We start from the raw sequence: 25075 nt of genomic DNA, 5'->3' as shown, positions 1-25075 counted from the left end.
TCTACTATGCCCCTAGAAATTGTGTTCCCAAAAATACTTTATTTGCTTCAATAAATCAACAATAAATCAACAGTTCCAGGAAAGGTGGCTAAAGGATTGCTGCTTCTATGTTTACATTAATCTAAAATCCACTTGCCAGACTGACGCAATTACAAATTAGACATTGTTAGGGGATCACTGCAAATTCTTCAGGGCATCTGACAAAGACCGCTGCAAGAAAAGTCTGTAGTGAGGGATTTCAAGTAGAAAGTGAGAAGTTTCAGGTTAAAATTTTGACAACCAGAGAAAAGAAAGAGTTAAAATGTAACCACAGCCTTTTTTTTTACCCTTCCTTAAAAAAAAAAAAAACCAAACAAACAAACCCCAAAAACCCCAACAAAACCAAAGCAACCACTGAAACACTATGGCTGCATCAAAGAATTAGCAGACAGTAACACATCTTTACAGGCAATAGTGTCTACACAACCTTACATTATATCCACCCACCCTCAGTAAGAATTTGTGCTGCTGAGTTGATGGTAGTACCCAGAAAATCCAACATCAAATAACGGTCTCTTTCTGATAGTTTGGAAAGCTACTGCCAAAACTAAATTCAGCATTCCATGTATACATAGGCTGTACGGATTAGTAAAATGTCAGTATCTATTGTCAATACAACAGAGAATGCATGTCTAACCTTTGGAAATTATTTCAAGCCTGTACATACACTTAAACGTATGCTTACAAAGGTAGTCCAGTACTCCATGCCCTCGTTTTATCTCGAATCTTGAGGTTCACAAATTCTCTGGAGTAAGGTCAGTTCTGGGGTACTGACAGAAAAAGCTATCCCTTAATGTACTACTTTTTTCCTCATTCGCAAGGAAAGACCACGAGCACTGTTTTGGTTACCTCTGGTACACATAAGTATTGCTTTCAAATATGGTTCCAGTTCAGTTCTCTAAGCCAAAAGCCAACGACCTGTGACACAGCTGCCCACGGCAGACAGCACTGAGCTACGCTGTGACTACAGCACAACGCGGTTACCGTGAGGCTGGGAAAAAGGGAAGCTCTGCCAGGACAGCAAGAGCGGTAGTCGGTGCCTCAGAAGGCAGCAAGAGCTCACTGGTGCTTGGGGACATCTTGCTGTTCAGGGGACTGTGCTTCAGTCCCACCAAATTTTTATCAGCATTCTCAATTTCCAGTTAAAGGAAAGCACAAATCTGGCAAATCCTCCCTCTTACAAGACTGCTATTGTTGTGTTTCAGTTTAAACAAAGTGATCGGCACTAGAACAATTTACCATCAAGTATGACAGAGGCAAGGCATGCACTCATCAAGAGATCAAGTGTATCCCACCCATGTGCAATTAAAAGTAACCAACTTCTTACAAAGTACATTAAAAACAAGGAAATGAGCTTTGTGCCACCAACTCAGATGAATTTTAACGTGCTGTGAAAGAATTAGAGCTCGTTTAATTTGTACAAATAATTTTCTGAACTGTAACAAAGAAAAAATCCATATGAAAGGGTATACAAGTCCATCTTTTGAAATAACTAGTTACACGCAACTGCAAACTACAATTGGATATAATCTTGATTTTGAGATTTTGAATTAAAGACTTTGTAACATTTTTTAACAATTCCTATGGATTGCCTTATTGCTGACTGCTTGCATTTATTCCCCCTCTTCTACAGCGGAGTCAATATAATTGAGTTTTTTTGTTTGTTCGCATGCTTATATGAGCTTCAGTGGTATTAGCAGGAATATTCTCAGTAGTGCAAACATACTTCTTCAGCAATAGTTTGCTGCGTGTCAGCTCCATAAAAAATAATGAAAGAACATTGCAAACAGTTTTTAAATGAGACTCTGAAGCACATGGCATGCATAGCACAGTATAAATGCACCAAGGAAGCCTTTGTCCAAGCTGCCATACAATTCTCTTAAGTCTAACTTCCTAGCTTTTTCTTACTACAGTCCCCCAAAATAGGACTACAACTTCTCCAAGGTCAGAGTTCAGAGTGGCTTCACACAGAACACGTCCACTATACAGGTCTTCGATTCACTCCTATAAGCTCTCTTAAGTAACAGCTATATCATCCACCCACACATGGGCTTGGGAAACATTTTTACACATTCTGCATAAAATGACCACTGCAATGCAAAATTCATACTAAAACATGGGGGGAAAAAGTTCATAGCCAAAGCAGCTCCACAGCAGCTCCACTAACTATTCTGCTAAAAAGTAACACTAGACACTTCTAGTTTTCTTCCCTTGAAAAGGTTGCTCATGTTGTTCACAATCCTGTATTTTCTTTTGCTTTCAAGGCATTAACTATTTGTCTTCCTTTAGAGTAACAACTGTCTGGATCACAATGTCAAGCCAAGTTTCAGCAATGCTGCTAATCTGCTGTAGACACACACTGATCACAAAGTAGTTATGTACCAAAAATGCTGACAAACTCGTAACAAAGACAGTAAGAACAAGTTATGTCATACACTCAAAGATCTGCCAAAAAATCAACTATTAAAACATTGTTTCACTTTGATACAGCTTTACATTAATGCTTGTCACTTCTCTTCAGGAATTTCAAGATTTACCAACCTTTGGTGTGAATAGGACTGAAAGAAGTGTTGGGGTTTGTACCAAATCTGCCCTCCTCTCAGCCCACTACTTTAAGTTACCACATACCGGCTGCTCTTTGGCGATCGTACATATGCAGGCACTCCTGCAGCAACACAAGCCAACCTCCTTCTCTTTCATACGAAGGTGTGGTGGTGACAAAGAAACAGGGGTGGGTCCTATAGGCAGGAGGGGAAAGCAGAAAAGGGAGGGAATTGGTTTGAGGAAGGCACACACATAGTAGAGAATGAGGAGGAATTCACAGTACAGTCTTTAGAATGAGGGGATGCAGGGAGGAAAGCAAATTTTTGTTTTAAAAAAAATTAAGAGCCTGTCTGAAAACATTACTTGAAATTCTGCTTCAACTATCCCAAAAACCAGTATTGGAGAACTGCAATATTTTCTCATAGACTGCTAAGAAGCAGCAAGAGTAGAAAGGATTTCCTGGTTCCTTATTCCGACACCCACTGTAAATTCTGGTAATCTGTTTCATCTCTGTGCATCCATTAATTAACAACTGATGCTGGGTAGTCTGAAGCATCCAAGCTGAATTTTCTCCAGTAGACAAACATGAAAGCATGGAACAGAAAAAGGAAGTTACAGGGAAAAAATTACACTGATGAGCACTTAAAAAAATTTTTTTTTTTAGGACAAAGGAAGAACTCCCAAACACAGATGACTGCTTTACAGCATGAATGAATTCTACCGTTGGTAGTGATGGAAGTACAAACAGTGAAGATTTACTTAAATTAATTCACTTTGTGATTACAAAAAAAAACAATGTAATTTTCCTCTATAAGTTAATTTTCTTAGGATTATACCTATTGAAATACAGATGTAGCAACACTGGAGTGACGGACACCTTGCAACATTCTCCTAGCTTTAAGATGACATGTAGTATACTTGCAGCTTTCTTCTTCACACATGAAACAAACTTCTTCACAGGCAGCCAGTTTGCACTAAACTAAGTTCATCAGGTAAAAAATAAATGCAGCATAGAAGTTACCTTTCTAGCTGCCAACGCACAAGAAGGATACATAAACCAATGAAATATTTAAAACACAGCACACTGTATTACACATATAATTCATTTTTCATTTCAAGTTTATTAAAACTTTAGCAGTACAAATGATCCAGGTTTTAGATTATCAAAAGACCAAACTGAAGTCCACATCTTAAAAAAAGGCGTTCCCCAAAATGTCTCTAAAATTTTGAGACAATGGAAACATTAAGTCCACAAACTCATCCATGCCTGTCGTCATCTGTTCCAGGACTTGTTTCATGATCAGACTTTTTATCCTTGCTAGGGGCATGATCTCTTTCCTGACTCTTTGATTTTTGGTTTATTTCTTTTTCTGCTGAGGATCCGGTCTTCTCCTTTTCTTTACTGCTGCGTGAATATGATTTTTTTGATTCTCTCTCTTTGCTACTTGGTCTCTTTTTTGAGTCTGGACTTCTATCCTGATCTCTACTAGACTTCTTATCTTTACTGGATTCAGGACTGCTACTTTCACGGCTTTTTGAACGCCTCTTCCTTTGGCTTTCGGTATCATTCCTCTTATATGAGCTTCTACTTTCTCTATTGGAATACCTCTCTCTGTTTCTGCTTTGACTTTCCTCCCTCTCTGAGCTCCTTGATTCCCTCCTCCTTCTATTTTCTCTTCCTCTGTATTTATCTGGTGTACCTCTCCTTTCTCTGCTTCTTGATCTTCCTCTTCTTCTTGTTTCTCTATCTCTATTCCTTGAATAGTCTTTACTTCTACTGCGATCTCTGTCTCTGCTTCTCGACCTTCCTCTCCTACCCCTATCTCGGCTTTTGCTTCGATCCCTTGTTCTACTGCTGGAACTATGTTTTCCTCTAGCATGCTCACGCTCTTTGCTTCTTGACTTACGTTTCTCCCTGTCTTTACTCTTCCTATGGTCTTGTTCATTACTTCTTGAGCTTGCTCTTTTACTTCTGTCCTTGCTCCTACTTCTTTCTTTATCTCTCCCTCTAGAATCATAGCGCTTTTCTTTTTCTCTACCTTTTTCATGGTCTCTCTCTTTGCTCCTTGATCTTATTCTCCTATCATCATGTCTACTGTGCTTAGAGTCTCTTTCTCTACTTTTTGATTTCTCTCGGCTTTTACTATGGCTTCTAGATTTAGCTCTTTTCTTGGCCTTGCTTTTGTTATGCTTGTCATCTTTTTCTGAATTCCTTCTTGTCTCCCTGTCTTTACTGCTGGATTTGTGATCTTTTTTCTTCTCTTTTTCCCCTCTTCTGCTTGGACTTTCAGAAACTTGCCTGTGGTCTGATATTTTTCTCTCTTTTCCTCTTCCTGGGCTTTTCTGATTATCTTTCTTGTTTTCATTTACTTCACTCCTTGGAGAGAGAAAGATACAATTTTTAAAATGTTTTGAATCCCCTCCACTCTGAAAAATTAAGTCAGAAGTGAGACAGCTTCACAACTGAAACTTAAGTCGCATTAGGTCATCTATATTAATAATGATATATTTACAGTAGCATGATTAAAATCAGACAGAGTTAAGTAAAGGGATAACCAAATCAGCGCCCTGTTTTTTTGGAAGTAACTGTAACTGAAAATCTAAGACAACAGGTATTACTTTCAATATATTAAAAAAATTTCAATACATATACTCCAGAAAGAAGTAATCTTACTTGTCCCCTTTTATCCATCTTTCTCCACTAGACACTCTCATTCTTTGAGCTCTTTGCATTTCTTGCCTCCAATGTGGAGGAGTTTCACTGCGTCGGAATCGATCTCTCGACCTGGACCTGGAAGGTGTCCGGTAACGCTTGAAGGGAAAAAGAGAAAATTGGCTGTAAGTTTGAATTTCACATGCTATGATAGCTAAGCAAGATTTTTATCCTGGCAGTCAATTCTACATAGCACCTAATATGACACTTTACATGTATATACCAAGTTTACATTGACAGGTTATTAACTTACTGAAAAATATATTTGACATTCAGCTAAAGCAGGAATACAAAATATCTGATCAAATAACTATTTTTAAGGTAACTTCTATTTCAGGATTTTTTGGACTCTGCTGAGAGGTAGTCTCCTGTTGCTTTTAATTAGCACAAATGCAACTCACTTTTCTAACAATAAAAATTCTTCTTAGCTTTGACAAGCAACATGAAAACAATATTCACGCTTTCTTTAGTTTTTACTAAAAATTTGAGGCATAGAAACTTCTGTTATTAAAAACATTTGCTACAAGCAGTGCATAGCATATGGCTTCACAAAAATCAGAAGAACCAATCTGACAGCTGCCCCCTGCCAAAAAGGGGAGAAGTCTTCTCCACATTCCTGGCACTGATGTCGTACTGGTTCTGCTGTTCACTTGAAGCCTTTTTGAGCTAATTCCATTCACTAATTCACAGAATACTACAGTAACACAAAGAAAGCATTTTTTGTTCCCCAGTAGGCAAACAGGAAATGAATTTAATTTTCCTTGTTGTCTTCCTTCAAGCATCAGTCCCCAAATCAACTATGATGCACCATAAATCCTGCCTTTTTTTTTTTTTAAAAAAAAAAAAAACCAACACAAAAAACAAAACCAACCATCCTAATGAAAATGGTTAGTAACACCAGCAGCAAGACTACGGTGCTACAAGTGCTACCTTGTTTATTTTGGGGAACAGATTGTAAACATTTACCCTTGGTCCTCTTCCTTTTATTTTCCTTCCAGATCTGGTCACTAACAGCCTCCTCTGGTACGTTGATTGTGAATTCGATAGATTACTAAAAATAATTTTTAAAAAGTGATATTGTTTATAACATCAAAGAAAGAAAGGAAGAGAAAATAAAACCAATTTTAAAACTTCTTCAGAAATTAAACTAAATGAAAACACACATTTAATTTTATTTTTTATTATCAGTGCAGACAATAACAACCACACAGTAAAAACTTCAGATTTTGTGACCACAAAATATTTTGCAAGATTTCCAGGTTTTTCCATTTTTGAAAGAAGAATAAATTATAGATTCAGATTGGACAGTTCTAATAAATTCTAAATGAAATTGGAATGCATTTTACTTTCTTTTTCTTGAATCAGTCACTTTAGATTATTCATTCACTGAAACCATTTTCAAAGACTAAGCCTTTCTTTTAGGACAAAGACAACAGTTGACAATAAACTGAAAAATCCATTTTTCATCCAGCCGTGCTCACAACATGGAACTATTTAATAGGGAAAGGACTCACTTAACAGTAGAGTCCTAAAACAGTAACGTGACCATACCACTGTCAGCGTGTAGTCAGACTCAATACAGATATATTACCTTTCTCTTTCCTTCTCTCTGCTTTTCCTCTCTTTTTCTTTCTCATCTACTTTAGGAGGACTTTTCCTCATCAGGAACCGGTTTTCAGGTACAGGAGGAATTTCTTCAGGACGGACAGTAGATAATGGCTGTGCTTCAGGGTTTTCATCTTCACTTTCACTGGATGAGCTTTATTTTTGTATAAAAAAGTATTTATACTTAATTTGAGTTACTTGGATGAGGGAAGACCTTTCAATCTATTTAAACAATTCAGAAATTCTCTTAATTCAATACACAATGATACCACAAGAAACTCAGGAAACAGAGATATTTCAGAAGCAACTTTTTTTTTTCCCCCAATGATACCTTTGCTCCAAAATGTACAACCGCGGAAGATTTCTGACCAACATTTTTTACCTATAAATTCCAATGGTGCAACACTGAGCATACATTTACTCTTTGTTTAGATACAGCTTTTTTTTTAAATTTATTTTCTTTTAAAAACACAATCAGGAGAGTCAAATTCAGATTTTACATTAGCATGTATAACTGACTACAAACTATTGTAATTCCAAGCAGTTGATAGAAACAAACTTGTGTGAAACGGGCTTAGTCCCACAGAGACAATGTTTAGGCAGCATTGCCCTAAGTAACCATTTCTTACATTTTACTGCTAGCTTAGAAAAATGCGACTTGCACTGACACAGCTTGTGTCTCACATTGAACTATAAGCAAAACTATTAGATTAGAAATAACATTTTCAGAGGCAAGAGTGCCTTTTGAGTTTTATTATCTTCCAATGAACCTGCAAGACTTTTGGCATATCAGACAGAAATAACGTTGTTAAGTATGTTCATTTATTAATTTTTTGTTTATTTTTGCTTTTATTCCTGCATACTACATTCTCGTAAGTCCCACTGCATATAATTTAAATTGAATTATAGAGAAGTGAATTTAACGAAACAAGCTATCACCACTCGTTTCAAACCAAGCGCTCCTGCAATTTTTCAAGCCAAATATACGTAAGTCTTAGTCCATTCCTTCACTCCTTTACAAGCCACAGCACGTATGCACATGGACACTGTCCTTTGCCATCATACGAGAAAAATTTAAGCTTGTTTATGGAAACCGATTGTCTCCCAAATTTCAAAATACCTACTTCACTAGTTACAGAATACTATTCTGTAGTTACAGGACAAGAAAATGGTACTGTATGGTGTACATGTAACAAAACAAAACTCAAAACTGACCTTTTCTTGCTTTTCTTTCTCTTTTTCTTTTCTTTCTTATGTTTCTTGGAATTTTTCTTGTGTTTCTTTTTTCGTTTTTTAGATTTCTCTTCCGAAGCACTCTCGGAATCTGACGATGAATCAGAAGATGATTCTGAATCAGTTGAACTTTCCGAGTCACTGGATGAGGAAGACGACTTGTGTCTTTTCTTTTCTTCTTTCTTGGCTTTAAGTCAGAGTAGCAAAGACACATTTTAATATCAAACACTTCTAAATAAATCTCAGAAAAATCAACTTATCTAGTATCTGCCTGAGCTTCTTATAATTGTGTTATGAGACTACTTCATCAAGATACTTAAGAACAAATTGAAATTTTGGAGAAAACACTGTTTCTCCCAAGTAGAATAAACGGTATGTCTAGAAATACCTAAGAAATTTCCAACATTTTATATTTATGCAGCTCTAAAGTATAAAATTTATACTGTCAAGAACTTGTAGAACTGTGTAAGTTTTCAGATGATGTTTTATACAACATAAGCTACATATGAAGCATTATTTAAAATTTATTTAGAAAGTGTTTATAAAAAAAATTTCTTTGGCTTCAGGTTTAACCTGACTGTATAAAATCTATTCAAATCACAAACAAGAGAAGTTTTGAAACAGAAAATAAATGGCATAGACTAAACTGATTACTCATTGAATTTAGCTCAGAGGGAAGATTCAAATAACCAACCTTACTGCTAGGTGAAACCATGCTCAGAGAACAGTCCTAATCCTCCAGCTCATCACATATTGTTTGGTTTTTTGTTTGTTTGCTTTGGATTTTTTGGTTTTTTTTAACAGAAAGATGCAAATAACTTACTAACCATCTGGTATGAAAAGGAACCCTGCTGAAGATCAGACTAGTCCTTGATTACATATTTCACCATTTCTCGTGTGGCTGCTGGAGCTGCAAATCAGCAACTTACTGGCAATCTGATATTAGTCTGACAGGAAATAATCCAAGAACACACACACCTTTTTATGCCCTTTAACTGACCTGAGACCTACTTAAACTATTAAAAGTGATATAAGTATTATGTCAGTGTCACATTAATTTGAAAAAAAATATATACAATAAAGAACATTCTATAAAGACTTCACTAAAGGAAGTCTAGGCTTCTGAGTTATGACGCTTCAGGTAAACCAGTTAAATGGTATGAATACTCTTCAAATGTGTTATGAAATTCCTATAAGGCTATTGTCCAGAAAATTAAATGCTCTATCCAGAAAATCCAGAAGAGCACACTGGTTGTCTTCGCACTGCTGTAGCTGACTTTTCTAATTAGCATCAAATACTGTTTTACTTTGCCATTGCAAATTGCAAAGATAGCCTGTCATTCACTACACAACATACTACAGACACAAACAGAAGAAACAGAACCTTCACTACTAAACAGCTACTTGGAAAATGAATTATTTTAATTCTATATAACAGATAAGAGATCTGAAGGCAGAAAAAAAAAGGTGATAGTCACGTAGAGAACTTGCGGCAGAGGAAACACTTCTATTAATAGATCTGGTAACTGCCCTTCTGAAAACACAAGTGGCTATTTAATGGAACAGTGTATCAATTTTTGGAATTATCAATATTAGATTCTCCAACTGCTTAGCAGGTATTACTGAGTTGACTGACTCTTGAGAGTTAGCAGTAGGTAACTGTAACTGTAATCATGTGAGCTCAATGTGGAAATTCTCAAATTCAACACTAACTTGGTCTCATTTTGGAAAACTGCATGATGGGAGGTAGCAGTTTTTCAAGGATGATCAAAAGCAATAAAACTTATATAAAATTCCTTGCTAAACTGGTTAGAGAAGAGAATAAAAGAGAGTCGTGGGGATAATGAGTCTTAGTATAACACTTAGGGATGCATTATTTGTAATAATAAGCTAGTACTTCCCCCCAACTTAACTTTTCATGAGAAAAAAATTCTCATTTAGGCTAGAATGATAAAAATCAGTGAGGACAGATCCATAGTTGCCCAAAACACATTTCTAGTTGCACTTCAGGCAGCTGCTTTATGTCAGATGATATGCTGTGGGAACTTCATGTTGCCTCTTGGAAATTGGACATAACTGGGTACGCTTTAGAGTAGCAAAGTTAAGTGTGGATGTATTATACCAACTGCAAGGACAGTCAGTTATGTGTTCCTAATGGAGAAGAGTGTCAGCATTTCTCAGAAAAGCAACAGTTAAGCTCTCATTCATAGCATATTAACTTTTGTTCTGTATATAGTTACTGAATGCAAAACAATGAAATCTCAAATATATGAAGTTATCATAATTTACTCCCGTCAATCCATCTTCTCACCTACCATGTCTTGCCCAGAACACCTTCTGGCTGTAGACTGTGATGTGTTGAGATGTTCTAGATCTATCAGCAGCCTTCAGTATTGTTCCAATGTTTTCATGACAATATCCGTAATGAAAGCTAAGGCAGTATTGTTCTTTATCTTCAGCAGAGTATTAGCTGGTAGCATTAGATCATCTATGTAAGCTAACACCTCTTTTATAGCAATCCAGTATCCTACTCTGTCAGATCTCCCATTCAGAATGCAGTGATATATACAGTGGTGAAAGGTTTCCTCTTCACAGTGGTGCAGAACACTTGATTCCAAAAGAATTGGCTGAGATAAAAAGATCTGGATGACAGGAAGCTAGCTGGGGCTTAATTCAGGTAACAGTGGATCAAATACATGGTGCAGAAAAATCTCAGCAGAAACAACTAAGTATGGCATCTTGGCCTCTCTTTTTGTGGTCATACTCTTTATAGATACTTTTTTCTCCTTCTAATATTACCGAATCCCCACACTGGTACAACGGATGAAATCTAATCCCATTGCACTAAATTGCATTAATTTTTCAGATTAGCATCACAGACACAAGTCATACCTGTATGACTTCTACAGTGACTTTTTTCATGGTGTTTTCTATGTGTTTATTCACAAGCCTTATTTGATACAGACTAACGAAAGCCTGACAACCAACTGAAACACAACCTATGTACTTCATAGATTATATTAGCCTTCTGGTCATTTCTGGGTGCAGTATAAACTAGCAAGTTGTCTTATCCGTTTAGGACAGCCTGCTGATTGAAATCAGCTGGTTCTCATCAGATGTTTTTAGAGTTTCTTGCAAAATGCTTCCAAAAGATAGGTCTCTTACTAAATTTTTTACTTCCCTTGTTGGTCCAGACCAAGATACCTGGTCTCTTTTCTCAAACTTTTGCTCAACATCCTTATTAAAGCACTATATTTAATAAAAAGTCTCTGTAATATTTTATATCAGTTTTAGATTGTCTAAATATATATACATTCACAGAGTGTAACAAGTACATATTTATAAAAGAAAACTGAACAGTTTCCAAATTAATTTCAATCAATCAAAGGAGCCTGGTGTCATATAGGCCTGGTGACGCCCAAACAAAAAGAGGAATCTCACCTGAGCTCTAAATATCATGAACACAAAAAGTACTAAAAAAGTTAACTAGTTTCTAAGTCCCAAGACACCTTCAAATGCTTTTTATCTATTCAACACCTTTGGTTTTAGCCCGCTCAAAAAACCCACTATATTGCACTACACTGTTTCCTACATGTCTTCAGGCAAAACAAGATGTCTTCAAGCTCAATTTCAGAAATGTCTGAACAAGGTATTAATAAATGCAGTTATTTCCTGTATTTTCTCCCTCCTGCATCTGTTTTAAGTGTGTCAAAAATGATCTGTGACAGTTTTATCTGCATTCTTGTAACAAGTTTAGGTATGTTATAGTTACTACTTTAAAATGAATAAGTAATACGTAGAAATGGAGGTGAGTTAGTGAGCAACTACCTCAACAAACATAATGTGATTCTTAACATGCAGCAAATAACGTCAATGGCAGATGTATTTGGGAAATCACGTGGCAGGCAGGGAGTGAAACAACGAGAAAAAAATAACAACAAAAAAAACCAACCAAAAAGCCCAGAACTGTTTACACAGCAAAGACAGAATATCTAGCAAGACATTTTGGATATACTTTCTGGTGACATCTATCTATCTGTCCAGCAGCAAATGCTATTTTGAATACTGAACCTGGTGCTGTCCAATTACAGATCACAACAACAAATGAAACCAGTCCTGCAGCATGAAGGTCAGCGAGAAAGAAACAGACTTCTATTTACAGTCCAACTGTTCCAGCTCATTAACTTCAGGATCAAGTTTCAACTTATGACCACATCTGAAATAGATACATCACTTCCTACTCCATTCACTGTGACCTATAGTATTCGCCAGACTTCATGAATTACATGATCATGCTGCACAGCACAGTCAAGCACTCTCCGCACCTCAGCTTGTTACGGACTGTAGCAAGTCTTACGTTAGCCCATGATATCAGACTCCTGGACTTGAAATGAAGAAATGACCTGGCCAGAAAGCAGTTGGGCTCAGGCAGGAAAGTCAGAACAGCTGATCTCATCTTGCAATTCACAGCAGTGACAGTCAAACAGTTACCTTATATCAAGTCCAATAATCTGTGTTAGACTACAGCAGTCTCCAAAAAGAGGGTGTCTTTACTTCAGGACATTTAGACAGGTATTTTCCCTGATAATTTTTTCCAGTGTTTAATCACCCTGCTCTTCAAAGTATCAGGTCTTTTTTTCTATTTTGCATGTGCCTTGCTTCAATTATTTGCCATGGGTTCCTACTATGTCTTTCACTGCTTGATTAAGGACCCATTGTTTCTTACAATGAAAATCATATACAGTAATCAAGTCCTCAGAGATATGCATTAGGGAATGCTACCATACTTGATTCTTGTTCATCAGATGACATTGTTACCGTGAGGAGTCCTGTATCACAAATGCCTCTGGACATAGCTGTTTTTGTAGACAAGCAACCTACCACACAACTGCAAGAGCGGAGGAAGGGGAACAGAAAAAGAAAAAAAAAAAAAGAAAAAAAAGGGGAGAGGGGGGAAAAAGCCATCTCCAGCTTCACTTTGAACAGTTTTGGCTAAAGCCAAAACCTAGTGGCCAGTTCACTAGGAAAAAAAGCAATAATCTGGAACAGAAAAGTCTGAAACAACTGTTTGTAGCAACCAGCTTGTAGAAAGGGGGCTAACAATGATGCGTAACAGAAGAAATGAGGGGTTGAATGGGTAAGAAAAGAGGAAAGGGAGGATACACAAACAAAAGTCCAGGTAAGACGTGACTTACCAGAATCACCACTTTCTAAGACTGTTCTTATTCCATAGATATTTCATGATTCCTAAATGTGTAACTTTGTACTCTGTAACACTGCTTGATAATTCGTACTGATACTTTTTATTTTAAAAGAAATTGTACTGATAGAATGACCTAATTACAATATTGTTCTTTGGTGAATTATGAAGGCAGCCATAATCTGCCTTAATTGCAGAAAGCATGCTTTTACAAGCAGTGATTCTACAGGGATATCTATAACATCAACGAAGATCATGAATCAAGACTCGCACTGCTCTGTGCGGAATCCCCTAGAAATACACTTTTCATGAGAAATTTTCATTAGAGGGTCTTGTTAAAAACTGCCCAACGCACAAAGCTGTTTAATTTTTTTTGTTGTTTTTGCATCAGAATGTCAGTGTCTTACATTCTCGAAAACATCCCAGATACACCTTTGATTAACCAAAGTCATGATCTCAAACAATGCAGCCAGGCTTGTTTGACTGTAAAACTTCTGTAAAACTTTGTCAATTGGTATCAAAATCCCATTTGTCTTTAAGAAAATTAGTATTATGTTACTTGTTCCACAGTTTTTCTTGAGAATTATATGAATTTAGCTAGTCCATAATGACCTTTCTAAATACTGGCTTAATACTTAGTCGTCTTCTTTTCCGCTCCCTCCCCCCCCCAGCTTTCAGGATTTTCCCTGGAACTTTAAAATTTTCTAAGAATAATACCACTTGGCCAGAGAGATTCTTCTTTTATAATTTAGCTTCTCTCTAACTAACTCCTCCAACTTGAAGGAATAAAAAGAAAAGAAAAAAAAAACAAAGGAAAAGATGACAAACATTCCACTTTTCTACGTGATCATCCTCTCAAATCCCAGGTGAAAACCTCTAATCGAGGCCTCTGCAATATTATAATTGTGATCGCTGTATCATTCAATTTACATAGCATTCAGTAAGTCAGTTCAGTCAAGTCATCATCCACATCCCTAAATAAATCCAATTCTTCTATACAAAGAGATAGATTTGCTTCCTTCATAAAGCGCTTCATCTGGATATTCATCATGATACCCAAAAATCCGATCGCCTTTCCTCAACTTTAGCTCAAGAGAAAAACATTCGTACCAAGCACCTAACTTCTATTGCGATTCCTTCTGCTAGTGCCATATTGGCTTCCCTGCTAAACCCAAGAAGTATCAGTTCTATTTTCATTCCATAAAGACTTGTCTAATTTCTTCCTTTGTGTTGCCTACCAGACAAGCATATACAATAAATATTTTACTTTAAGCCTCCCTTGCTATCATAATGTACCCTCCCACAGAAATTCGCCATTATACTTCACTCACTGGCAACCTCCTTATTCCTTTGTCTTAACAGCAAATTCTTAGAAGCAGTCTCCTCTGGTAACTGCCTCGTATTTCACAGTTTCAGTTCCCTTTTGCCTCCCCTAGTAATGTGCTACAAAGTTCCACTGTTAGATGACTCTCTGTTGATGATCTTCCATGACACTGCTCACCTTCCAGAAACTGCTCCTCCTATCTGGATTCCCTGACCTCTTCCATATATTCACAGGTCCAAGGGCCTCTCCTGCTCTCCGGCACTTGTCAGCTTTGGACTGCAGCTTGGCAAATTTCCTTCTGCTGATGTGATGACAAACTGTCCCTCTTATCTCCACTGCCTCAGGTCAGCACAGCTCATCAGTGGTTCCATGTTGTGCATTTAGCAAACAGTTCCAGCCATACTACCATCTCTCACAGTAGCGGCGGATTTCCCTTTGCAGGTCCTACAGCCAGCCTTCCCCTTTCAATAGCAGGATTCTCCACTCACCAGGATCTCCATCATGGTCTGTCAGGCAGCACCTTCATCAGGGTGGCTCTGCACTAGTGCCCATTAGGGCCCACATCTCCCCCCACTCAGCTCTGCCCTCCATCTGCCCGATCCTGGTGCCTAAGGCCTCTTGTTCTCCAAACACTCCTGCTGCCCACCATTATCTAGTATTGTGCCTTATAGTCAGTTGAGTGGGCTATCCCATCACCCTGGCATCAATGTCCCTCCTTGGCACACCAGAGCAGCTACAGGAAGTAGAGTCTCTAGGATCCCAGCAGCACCGAGTCAAAGAGGTACAAGGACACGGACAAATGGGTAGGACCAGACAGTCAGATCTTTCCAGAAGCCTGTTCTCTTTTAGGAGAAGTTAAAGGAAAAAAACATTTTGTATTTATTTTATTCACTCTTTTGATGACAAGTACTTTAAAGCCCTGCCTAATGGCTTTAAGTCATGAGACTGCTCAGTGCCAAAATTCTCATTTAATCATTCAATTTCAAGTATTCTAGAGTGGACTAAAAAGGGAGCGTGGCAAACCAAGGAAGACATATATACAGAGTGGGTATCTCACCCACTAGCTTCACCCTTTCCATATCTGTACTGTTCTATTTTATTTTCTAATCTACGCCACCCATGCATTTTCTAACAGATATCATATTCCTGAGTACTGTCCAGAAAAACAAAATTATGTCCTAACACACAGGATGACTTATGAGTTAATCTAAGAAGTTCTAGAACCTTTGAGAGGTCAGGAACCATAAGACAGCTTGGAATTCTGAGGTACTGAAGAGATCAATTCAGACTCCAAAGTCATTCTGCTAGACATCACAACAGATGAACACAGAACTGTACCAAAAAGGAGAGGAAAAACTAAGAAGCTCAAGTTTGAATGCCTGTATTTTCCTTAGGCCAAAGAAACAATTACTCGTCTTGTGCTTCAATATCCTTGGTGCAACCCTTCATAGTATGTATCAGCAGAAGATGCTACGAATGAAAAAGCATGACGATCCCTATCATAGTTCCTACCAAACATGCATCCTGGGTTTCCTCTAATGAGATTCTCCAGGGTTACAGCAACATCTTAGATTGAGCCTTATTTTGTAAGAGAAGCAGAATCCAATCTCCAATATCATATTCAGCTCTGGAATGGCAGAGCAGGGCATCCCTTCCAGAAAGAAAGGCAGGTTCTGTCATATTCCTGTTTAAGAATATAGTTCATAGTAACTTAAAAGGGATCTGCTAAAGGGCAATTCCAGGCTTTTCTACTCTAAGTGCCTGTTCTGAAGATTTACCTGAAAGAAACTTGAAATAAGTTCTGAAGATTTACCTGAAAGAAACTTGAAATAAGTTCAATACCTGCAAAAAAAGCGGTAGTTACCATCAATCTTCTTAACATAGCACTCTACTTTCTATGGGACAAGTGCTTGCCAGCTTTGTACTAAAATTCAGCTGGTATAAGGAAATCAAAGACAGGAGAAGCTTTGAAGAAAGCATATATGATGTTTCTTTAATGTCTTCTGCATCAACACCTTTTAAGTTTTTTAGAAGACAAACTGTACTGCATTGTTATTCACCTTTTCACCAATTGCCCCTCCATTCATCACAAATGAGGTTCTAAATATTTTTATAAGCAATCAATAGGGAAGAAAATGAGCAAAAGTACCTCATAGTTTGCATCTATGTAGATGTACAGTTCAACTTTACCTTTAGATTTTGGAATTAGCTCTCCACAACTCAGTATGCGTACTTCAGCATATGGTTTACTAGATGCATCTGTTTTCTGGTTTTCTATTTCTCTCACAACTTCCTGACCTGAGATGACTTGTCCAAAAACAACATGATGTCTGAAGAATTTAAACAAAAGTAAGAATTCTTAGTACTTAATTTTCTCAAGGCAGTTCCCAAACAAACATAAGAAAATAAGATATTTACCCATCTAAGTGAGGTGTAGGTTTAGTTGTTCTGTTGTTTCCAGATTTTAATTTAAAGAGAAAAACAAAGTCAGTATTAGTGGAAAGCAGTCAGCATTTGAAGCATGTCATATGCACATATGAAGGTAAAAGTTATTTTGAGTGAACTGATAAAATTGAACAAAACCAATATATATTATTCTAAGTTTGTGTGCAGTTAAAAGTATTTAATGTTTTATACATTAAACTACCTATTAAATTCCTTACTTTATCACATTTTGCTGAACAAAAGTGCACATAAATTTTTAGACAGCATCTTCATATAGGTTATAAGTATTCTATTTATTAAATTATATAAATACTACCAGGAACAGATACAAAAATTAAGGTGACTATCTCGGAGCAGGAAAACTGCAAATAACCTTCTATACATTAGAAAATAATCACAAATCAAAGGAAGAAAAAACTATCTGTATGTACAGATTATTTGACATAGAAGTAGAACTGACTTTCTCTCAGCTTTCTCCTATACTAGCATTACTAAGGCATACAGATGTCAGCCATGGCAGAAGTAAAAAACTGGGATAATTACAGTAATGATCAGTCAGAAATCCCCAAATAAGGGTTTAATGGTAAGTGACATCCACAACTCACCATGTTAATTAAGGTCATGAAATATGGGCAAGAGTGAGGTATTTCAAGAATGTAGATAAATTAGATTTAAGAAGAGTCTACTGCAATGTATTTTAAGAATTTAAGTTTTAACTGTAAATGAGACTGCATCGGAGAGTTATTTTGTGACAAAAAAACCCTCTACTACTTTTGAGAGCCCCTAGAGCTGTTTTGCTTCCTTCCAGACAACACTTACTAGAAGAAAGTGGTAAGAGTTCTACAAGGAACTAACAGGTTTGCTTTATTGCCCAAGTTAGAGCACAGCTACTGAAAACTACCAAAAGCTCTTCTGCGTAGACAATAAGCACTAAACACAAAAGTGATTAAAATAGTCAGGCTCCCTAAACAGTGCATTAGGAAAATGGCTACCTCCATGCAACTTTGTGAAAAACCATCAACTTTGGGTTTACACAGGAACAAGTCTTCAGTATTTAAAAGGATTGCCTTTACAGCTTACAAATGGTAAACACATTTCAGGACAGTACAATACTTACATAAAGAACTGTGAACCATTTGTATCTTTCCCTCTGTTGGCCATTGAAAGGAGAAATTCTTTGTTGTGCTTTACAGCAAAGCTTTCATCTAAAGAAAGTGTTTTCAGTTACTTCAATATACCACATATGCTTAGATAAATGCTATGATCTAAGTAAACTCATCCTTATTAAATAAATCTGCTAGTCACTTCAGTAAAAAGTTGTATTAAAAATAGATTCAAAATAATAGTTATTTTTTAAATATATTATTCCTTCCATTCTAAATAATGCATTTTAATAAGGAGAAATATTAATTAATGGTTTATAGCATGAGAAGAAACTAAAAAATTGAGTATTCTTGTTCAATAGATTTGTTTCCTACCAACATTAGCAGAGACCTCATCATTTTAAGTTGTTGCTCTTTCTATTCTGCACATACTGATTATTGTCTCTTTGAAGCAGACGTAGTTTTTTAGCTGTGCATTAACTATTAAGAAACCCCACATTTTCAGGCAGTTTTGTTATTATTTTTTAATACACATGGATATCCAGTTTGACAGCAATCCCAAACAACTTCTGTTTGTCTGTCAGACACACAGATGAACTTATCAAGCTGGCCATTAAGAAAATAAGTTTAACCTGAATGAATCCTACTTCTGATGAGCAAATCATTGTAGCAGTTCAAACTAAATCCCAATGCAACTGAAATGTAATCATTATTCTTCATTTAAGACATCTGTAAGAGATTATCCTATCTCCTTCTTTTCCCAAAACAGCATAAAGGCTGTTGGGGGATCCAAACTCTTCAGACAGAGGAAGTTTTCTCAATATTGTTTAGATACAGATGGCAGGAGCAAGCATTAACAAAGAAGAAAAGTACACTATCTGTAAGGCTATGGTTTCGTATCACACTGTGTCACTGGCAGTGGAAGGGACAGTCCCACTCACTCTCCAGTTACCTGTACAATTGCTATCTGGCAGAGCATCTAGTGTCAATCTAATCCTATGGTGAGTTGGTCAAGGGATCCACAAAAGCAAACACTCCCATGAATTCAGTTTCATACTATGGCTGAGTTGAACAGCCAGCTTGCAACTGCCAGAAGGTAGGTAGAGGTTTTGCTCCTTCTTCCATCTCCCCCAACCATATGTTTCCTCAAACCCAGCTACTCATTTGTTTTGGTTCTGATGCTTGCCAAATTACTGAATTAGGTCCACTCACTAATATGGAAATAAATACTTTTTTTGCTGCAATAGTCTTTGGGCCTTTTAGCAAGTTGAATCAGCTGAAAGTTTGATCTGAATGAGAGTCAGTGCAAGGCAAGACCTCCTCTCTCTTTTGGCAGTTGCAAACTGTTGATTCAGCTTCAGATCTGATATAAAATTGCAGCCTGGCCCTACCAAAGTAGTGAATAATTCTTTTGATTGTTTGCTGCAAGCTCAGAGAAGAAACAATGTTAAAAGTGGAGGGAGGAGCACAACCACTCCTGCTGGTGGCATCTACCATTAGGTGTAATACAAAAACTGCTCTAAGAAACACAAAGATGCTCCACTATATTCTGGACAAACACTGGCTGAGAAACACACTGGAGTGCAGAAGAGGTACTTCTTCTGCAACACTGACTGAAAAAGAACCAGGACTGTGAGAAAACTGATGGCCTCTTTATCATTAATTCCTCTTGGGTTCATAAAGCAGAGCTTTATGCTTTCTTTTAAACAAACATTTGCAAGGAAACCTGCCACCACCATGCCTTTCTCCTTTTCACTGGAAGAAAAGAATCCCCAACCTTTAACTAGCTGCTCAAGCCAAAAGTGTACGTTTAAAAACAGTTATAAAAATGTAAATCTGGTAAAACAGACAAATACAAAGGAGTTCGGTTTTACTTTTTCATTGATTAAAAAGGTTCATATCTTAAAAGTAAAATAAAATAACCTAAACTGGACAGTTAAAGGCCTTTAAGACCAGACAAAATCTTACAAAAACAATAGAGTTCAGGTTTACAGAACAGAGACTACAGAATGTAAAGGTGATTGCTCATAGCAACACCAAAATAAAGCAGACTGACAAAATGCTTACCTTCAAAAAAGCCACCATAAATGGATTCTCCTCCCCTGCCATTTCCTTGAACGAGGAAAAGTGACAGTTACAACTTAAAGTAGTGATTAAAAGAGTCACATTATGTGGAAGGTGCTTCGTAATACGAAATACTGATCCAACTGCATCCAAGTCACTGACATTATTCTTGAAGGTATGCAAAGAAGATCAAGACACATCTTTGTAGTCCCAAAGCAAACTTGGAAAACAAGAAAGTATTCTCCCATGTATTCTGCTATAGTCTCTCTTTTTTCTTTACTTCCCAGCAGCAGATATAATATTTTACCCTCACATTTAAACTTTTCAACAGAAAGTACTTAGTACTCTGAATACTGAGATAACGGAGCAAAAGTGTGCATGCATGTGTATGTTTATATAAGTTTATGATACAAGTTTTCACGTAAAGGTGCTTACGCAGAAAAAAGGGAAAAAAGCAGTTGAATCACAGAATAATTAATATAAGTAAATGATGCTACACAGAACTCCTGCAATATTCTATTACATAAGCATTAAAGTTTTCTTCAAAGAAATCATACCTTCACTGAAGTCACCTCCTTGGATCATAAAATCTTTCACAACCCTGTGAAACAGACAACTTTTGTAATGCAATGGCTTTTGGGTGGATTTTCCTGTACCCTTTTCACCTAAAGGAGAAGAGGAGGAACAAAAAACAAAATTACTCTCTGTACCTGTAGAATCTCTGCTACAAAAAAGGGCTACGTAAGCGCTTAATCAAAATCATCTACTAAGCTCTGAAAAATTAGCTTGTGAGGCAGACACATACCTGTAATATCAATAAGAAACTAGCATTTAAGAAAGCAGAGACAGAAACTACCTACTACTACAGTTACACCAGAAGAACTCCTTACTGACATTAGTATACAACTCTGGTCTCTTCCATGCAGACTGACTGAAATTAAACAGCCAGTTGAGGTTTAAGATAACTGGCATTGCTCAGAAGCATGCAAGAAACACTCAGATCTTCAATTACAACGTGGCAGGGTTAAGGTACTATAAAAGCTTATAACAAAAACAAAGAGGCAGGGGGAAGGAGAAGGAATCTCATTCCCTCCCCCCACTCGTGATTACAACTGCCATCTTCCTTCCTTATGTCAGCTCTGGTGTTCAAGACCTATAAGAAGACTCTGCTTCAGCTACACCACTATCTACTTTCCCTGCTAGCCTCAAATAGATAAGGTCTCTGCCGAGTTAGCAAGATGAATGGCTGGTGGTGGGTCCTGTGAATGGCAGAGCCAACCTCAAGGTAATAGTGAGGTAATCAGTGGGAATATGTTGGAAGGAAAAGGATTTCTTCCTCTCAGTGCTGGCAAACCATTAGACTGTATCTTCCTATAACCTTATTCTGAGCTATTGAACTGGCAGGTTTTGTCAAGGGCAGTTGCCTTTGAACTTATCTGTAACGGACTGGTGCCTCCATATGGATCTGACTAGATAGAAAACACGCTTTTGATAGGAACTTTGATAAATGTAAAGTTGTATCTGTCCCACTAACTTGGCATATGCCAGGAAAACACAGAGCTGTTGATCCCTGTTTTAAGAAGACAGCATGTACTTTTCAAAACTGCCTGAAAAAAATGAATAAGGAAAACAAATAAAATCAAAATTTGAATAAATTTGCTGATGATCAATATCATGAACACTCTGCCCATGTATTTTCCTCACTAGGCTTAAATCCGTTAAAGCAGCAAAATTGTTCCACATCTGAATTTGATTTTGAATGTCAGCAACTAAGTATGAACTTAGTAGTACTTGTTCCTGACCTGAAATGCTGTTGAAAGACTTCAAGTCAAAAATTTAAAGCAGTAGCAGGGAATAACACCTTTATGCAATAAATTTGACTTTTAAGCAGTTGATAGCAGATCAAGAATGCCATGGTCACATGATAACATACTCACAGCCATTAAAAAGAATCACTTTAAGGTTCAAATTTGTTAACAAATTTTGATAATCTGATTTTGTGCCAGTAAACCTCATGTCAGATCAGATAATACCTACATTCCTGCAGACATCATGAACGGTGCACTAAGTGTTCTAGCTAACTTGACATAAATGTAATTATGCACCCACACCTGATTCAGATCATATTAGTACTGCTGAGTGATTCAATATTAACAGCTACAGAGCCTTGACCTGAAAAACAACAGAGCTGGAAGGAAAGGAAGCAGAAAATGCTGAAGACAGAAAGCATTTATGCTATTTATATATTCACAAAATTTTTCTTGTGATAATAAATTTAAGTTTTGCTAAACTGTCAGCATTTTCAACAAAAGCATGTGGTCCACAGGACAAATAATTCTGTTTGGAAATACTGGAGAGAATCTTCTCAGTATTTTGTTCAAGAAATAAGCTGAATTTCAATAGGAGTGGAAATCACCAGTCTCCATCAACAAAGAAAAATTAAAATGAAGAAAAAAAAAAATACTAATGAATACCAGCAGTACTTTTCAAATACCTCAAAGTATCATAAGACTGAAAAGTAAGTCGGCATGGTTGACCTCTTATTGGCTACCTTTCAAGACTGGATGATGTTATATAATGTGAACAGTAATACCTATGCTAGTAACAGAAAATCAGCTTACTGTGTCCGTATTTAAAGTTGATTAGTATATACTCCCTGCAACATACTAAGCCAAAGCTACAACTGCTTTGATTCTACATCAGATGTATATGCAAAATCAGAACCAATGTTTTACATACTTATCTTTATATGTAAGAAAATGTCAGGAAAAATAACATAGACATCAAACTAGCTAATATGGTATTACATTAAAAATTATAAATAAAATTAAAAATCTACAAACCTGTGCAAAGGCAGCGAAAATTCTCACATGTCTTTGGACACACATCTGAAAACAGTTCAAAGACCACTCTTCCAGCTAGGAAAAAAAAAAAGCCGTATTTATTATGAAGTTAACTGGTATTTGTATTATTCTTATATATCTTATATGAATATCATGTTACTGAATGGATATTTTAATTTTCTTACCAGGTACATTGTTGATGGCTATGTCAAAAAAGCAACGAGGTCTCTGGACCTTTACTCCCATGGCTTCAAAAGTTTAAATACTGTAAGTAATAAAAATAAAATTCAGTTTTTCCTCTTGTGTAGTGAAACTACGTGTAAGTCAATGTAGAAGATTTTACAGAGACAACAAAAACTGCAGAAAAGCAAACCTTCAAAAAAACCAAGGAGCAAACCTAAGTATTTTTAAAGGTTCAGAAACCACAAAGTATTTAGGTCATTTTTCATGTTTTGTAGATCCAAATGAGTGATTTTATTCATGTTTGCTGCAATAGTATTAAATTTAAACTTGAGTGACATACTTCAGATAAGGAAATACAAAAAGAAAAGATACTGTAAGGTATAGAGATAATAAAGCTTGAAGTCTTCTTGCTATCCAGATGGTATAGGTAATCATCTAAGTTGTCTGCTCCTAGAATTCTATATCCTAGGTAAAATAAGCATCAGAGAGGAAAAAAAAGAAAAAAGAAAAAATCAGCTTTGAGACCAAACAATTTGTTTGAGTGCTCTCAAACAACTTTTGGTAACTGCCTTTCAACTGTTTAAGAAGAGTAATTTGCAATCTCTGTTAGGCTCAGTGTCAGTGGCTGAGGACGCTGACATCTCTGCATGCCAAGCCACCCCTCTGGTCAGTTACCAGCTTCAGATCAGGCCTGTTCTCCTCAGGAATACATCAGCTGCTGCAGGCCAGAACCCAGGTCAGTTCATCTGTTACTATTAATTACCTGGGCCATGAACTACAGCTGCTCAAGAGAGAACATACTGCTTGTCTAGGAGCACAGAAAAGTGAACAGGCCAGGATGGTGAACTTCTTCAACTGCTATAGGTGAGTAAAAATTGCCCAAGTCAAGTAGGCATACTTTCAGAAATATCAGAACTTTTGCCACAAATAAAGAGAATGGTCAAAGAGTGGAAAATAACTTATGATTGATTACAACTTGACAAGTCACCAACGTATTGTCATGTTAAGACTTAAGCATTCAATTTCTTAGGAATATATTTCCTGGATTCCTGTCACTGCAGTTATCAGGAGCTGCTCTAATTAGAATCCAAACCATTCTACATGAAAAAAATCCAAAGATGTAGCTCTTCCACATAAGTTAAATGATTTGAGCTTTTCATTGTTTCTTTTCCTTTTATGTCATTGCTTATCTCTTTTGAGTCACCATCCCTGGAGGTATTTAAAAGATGTGCAGACATAGTGCTTAGGGACATAGTTTAGTGGTGGACTTGGTAGTGTTAGGTTCACAGTTTGACTCAATGATCTCAAGGGTCTTTTCCAACCTAAATGTTTCTATTATTCTTTATCAAGAATTTTAATGCAACTTTTCCCTTTTCTTTCAGTACATAAATCCCTTTATTTTTGTGTAACAAGCAATGCCTAATCCCATTTGCATCTCTGGTCTTCCAACATTATGTACAATCATGATATTCTTTTCCTTTTCTGAAGCCTCATCCTCTCTGAATTACTTCAGAGAGGGAAAAAACAATGATGGCAAAAGGATCTGTAAGACTGGAGTACCTTTTCCAAAATTTGGAATATAATCTATAAATTTTCAGTTCTAATTATTTTTTATTGCCAGAAAACACTACTCAAATCTAGCTGACATACTGCATACATCTCTCCTAGAGCTCCACTCACAGCTCTGCCACACAACAGCCTCGAAAAATTCAATTGTCACCATCTGTCACTCTCAGCTTACGAACAAGAGGCTATAAGAAATCAAAAGACAGCAGTGTA

General features: G+C 36.8%; 1 protein-coding gene and 1 long non-coding RNA gene across 4 annotated transcripts in view; one reads left to right on the top strand and one right to left on the bottom strand.

Annotated features, from left to right (window-relative positions):
• The first annotated feature begins 2519 nt into the window (after positions 1-2519).
• LOC142083583 (uncharacterized) lies at positions 2520-4225 on the top strand. The gene is made up of 2 exons (XR_012674089.1): positions 2520-2745; positions 3248-4225. It is a non-coding gene; the product is annotated as an uncharacterized LOC142083583 (long non-coding RNA).
• PPIG (peptidylprolyl isomerase G) overlaps positions 3685-25075 on the bottom strand; it is a 28583-nt gene continuing 7192 nt past the window's right edge. For 2 of the 3 annotated variants that reach the window (XM_075153160.1, XM_075153159.1), the window contains 12 exons: positions 23299-23378; positions 23114-23188; positions 20828-20935; positions 20274-20318; positions 18221-18308; positions 17077-17106; positions 16849-16988; positions 8117-8321; positions 6888-7055; positions 6263-6347; positions 5258-5394; positions 3685-4960 (listed from right to left, as the gene is read on the bottom strand). In XM_075153160.1, coding sequence (XP_075009261.1) covers positions 3841-4960; positions 5258-5394; positions 6263-6347; positions 6888-7055; positions 8117-8321; positions 16849-16988; positions 17077-17106; positions 18221-18308; positions 20274-20318; positions 20828-20935; positions 23114-23188; positions 23299-23359 — 2262 coding nt within the window. In that variant the 5' untranslated portion in view covers positions 23360-23378 and the 3' untranslated portion in view covers positions 3685-3840. The remainder of the gene's footprint in view (positions 4961-5257; positions 5395-6262; positions 6348-6887; positions 7056-8116; positions 8322-16848; positions 16989-17076; positions 17107-18220; positions 18309-20273; positions 20319-20827; positions 20936-23113; positions 23189-23298; positions 23379-25075) is intronic. The other variant, XM_075153161.1, reaches the window with a different exon arrangement.

This window comes from Calonectris borealis, chromosome 6 (assembly GCF_964195595.1).
Source record: "Calonectris borealis chromosome 6, bCalBor7.hap1.2, whole genome shotgun sequence".
Classification (NCBI taxonomy): Eukaryota; Metazoa; Chordata; class Aves; order Procellariiformes; family Procellariidae; genus Calonectris; species Calonectris borealis.
Note: the sequence above shows the minus strand (reverse complement) of the source record. Positions and strands in the feature narration are given on the sequence as shown.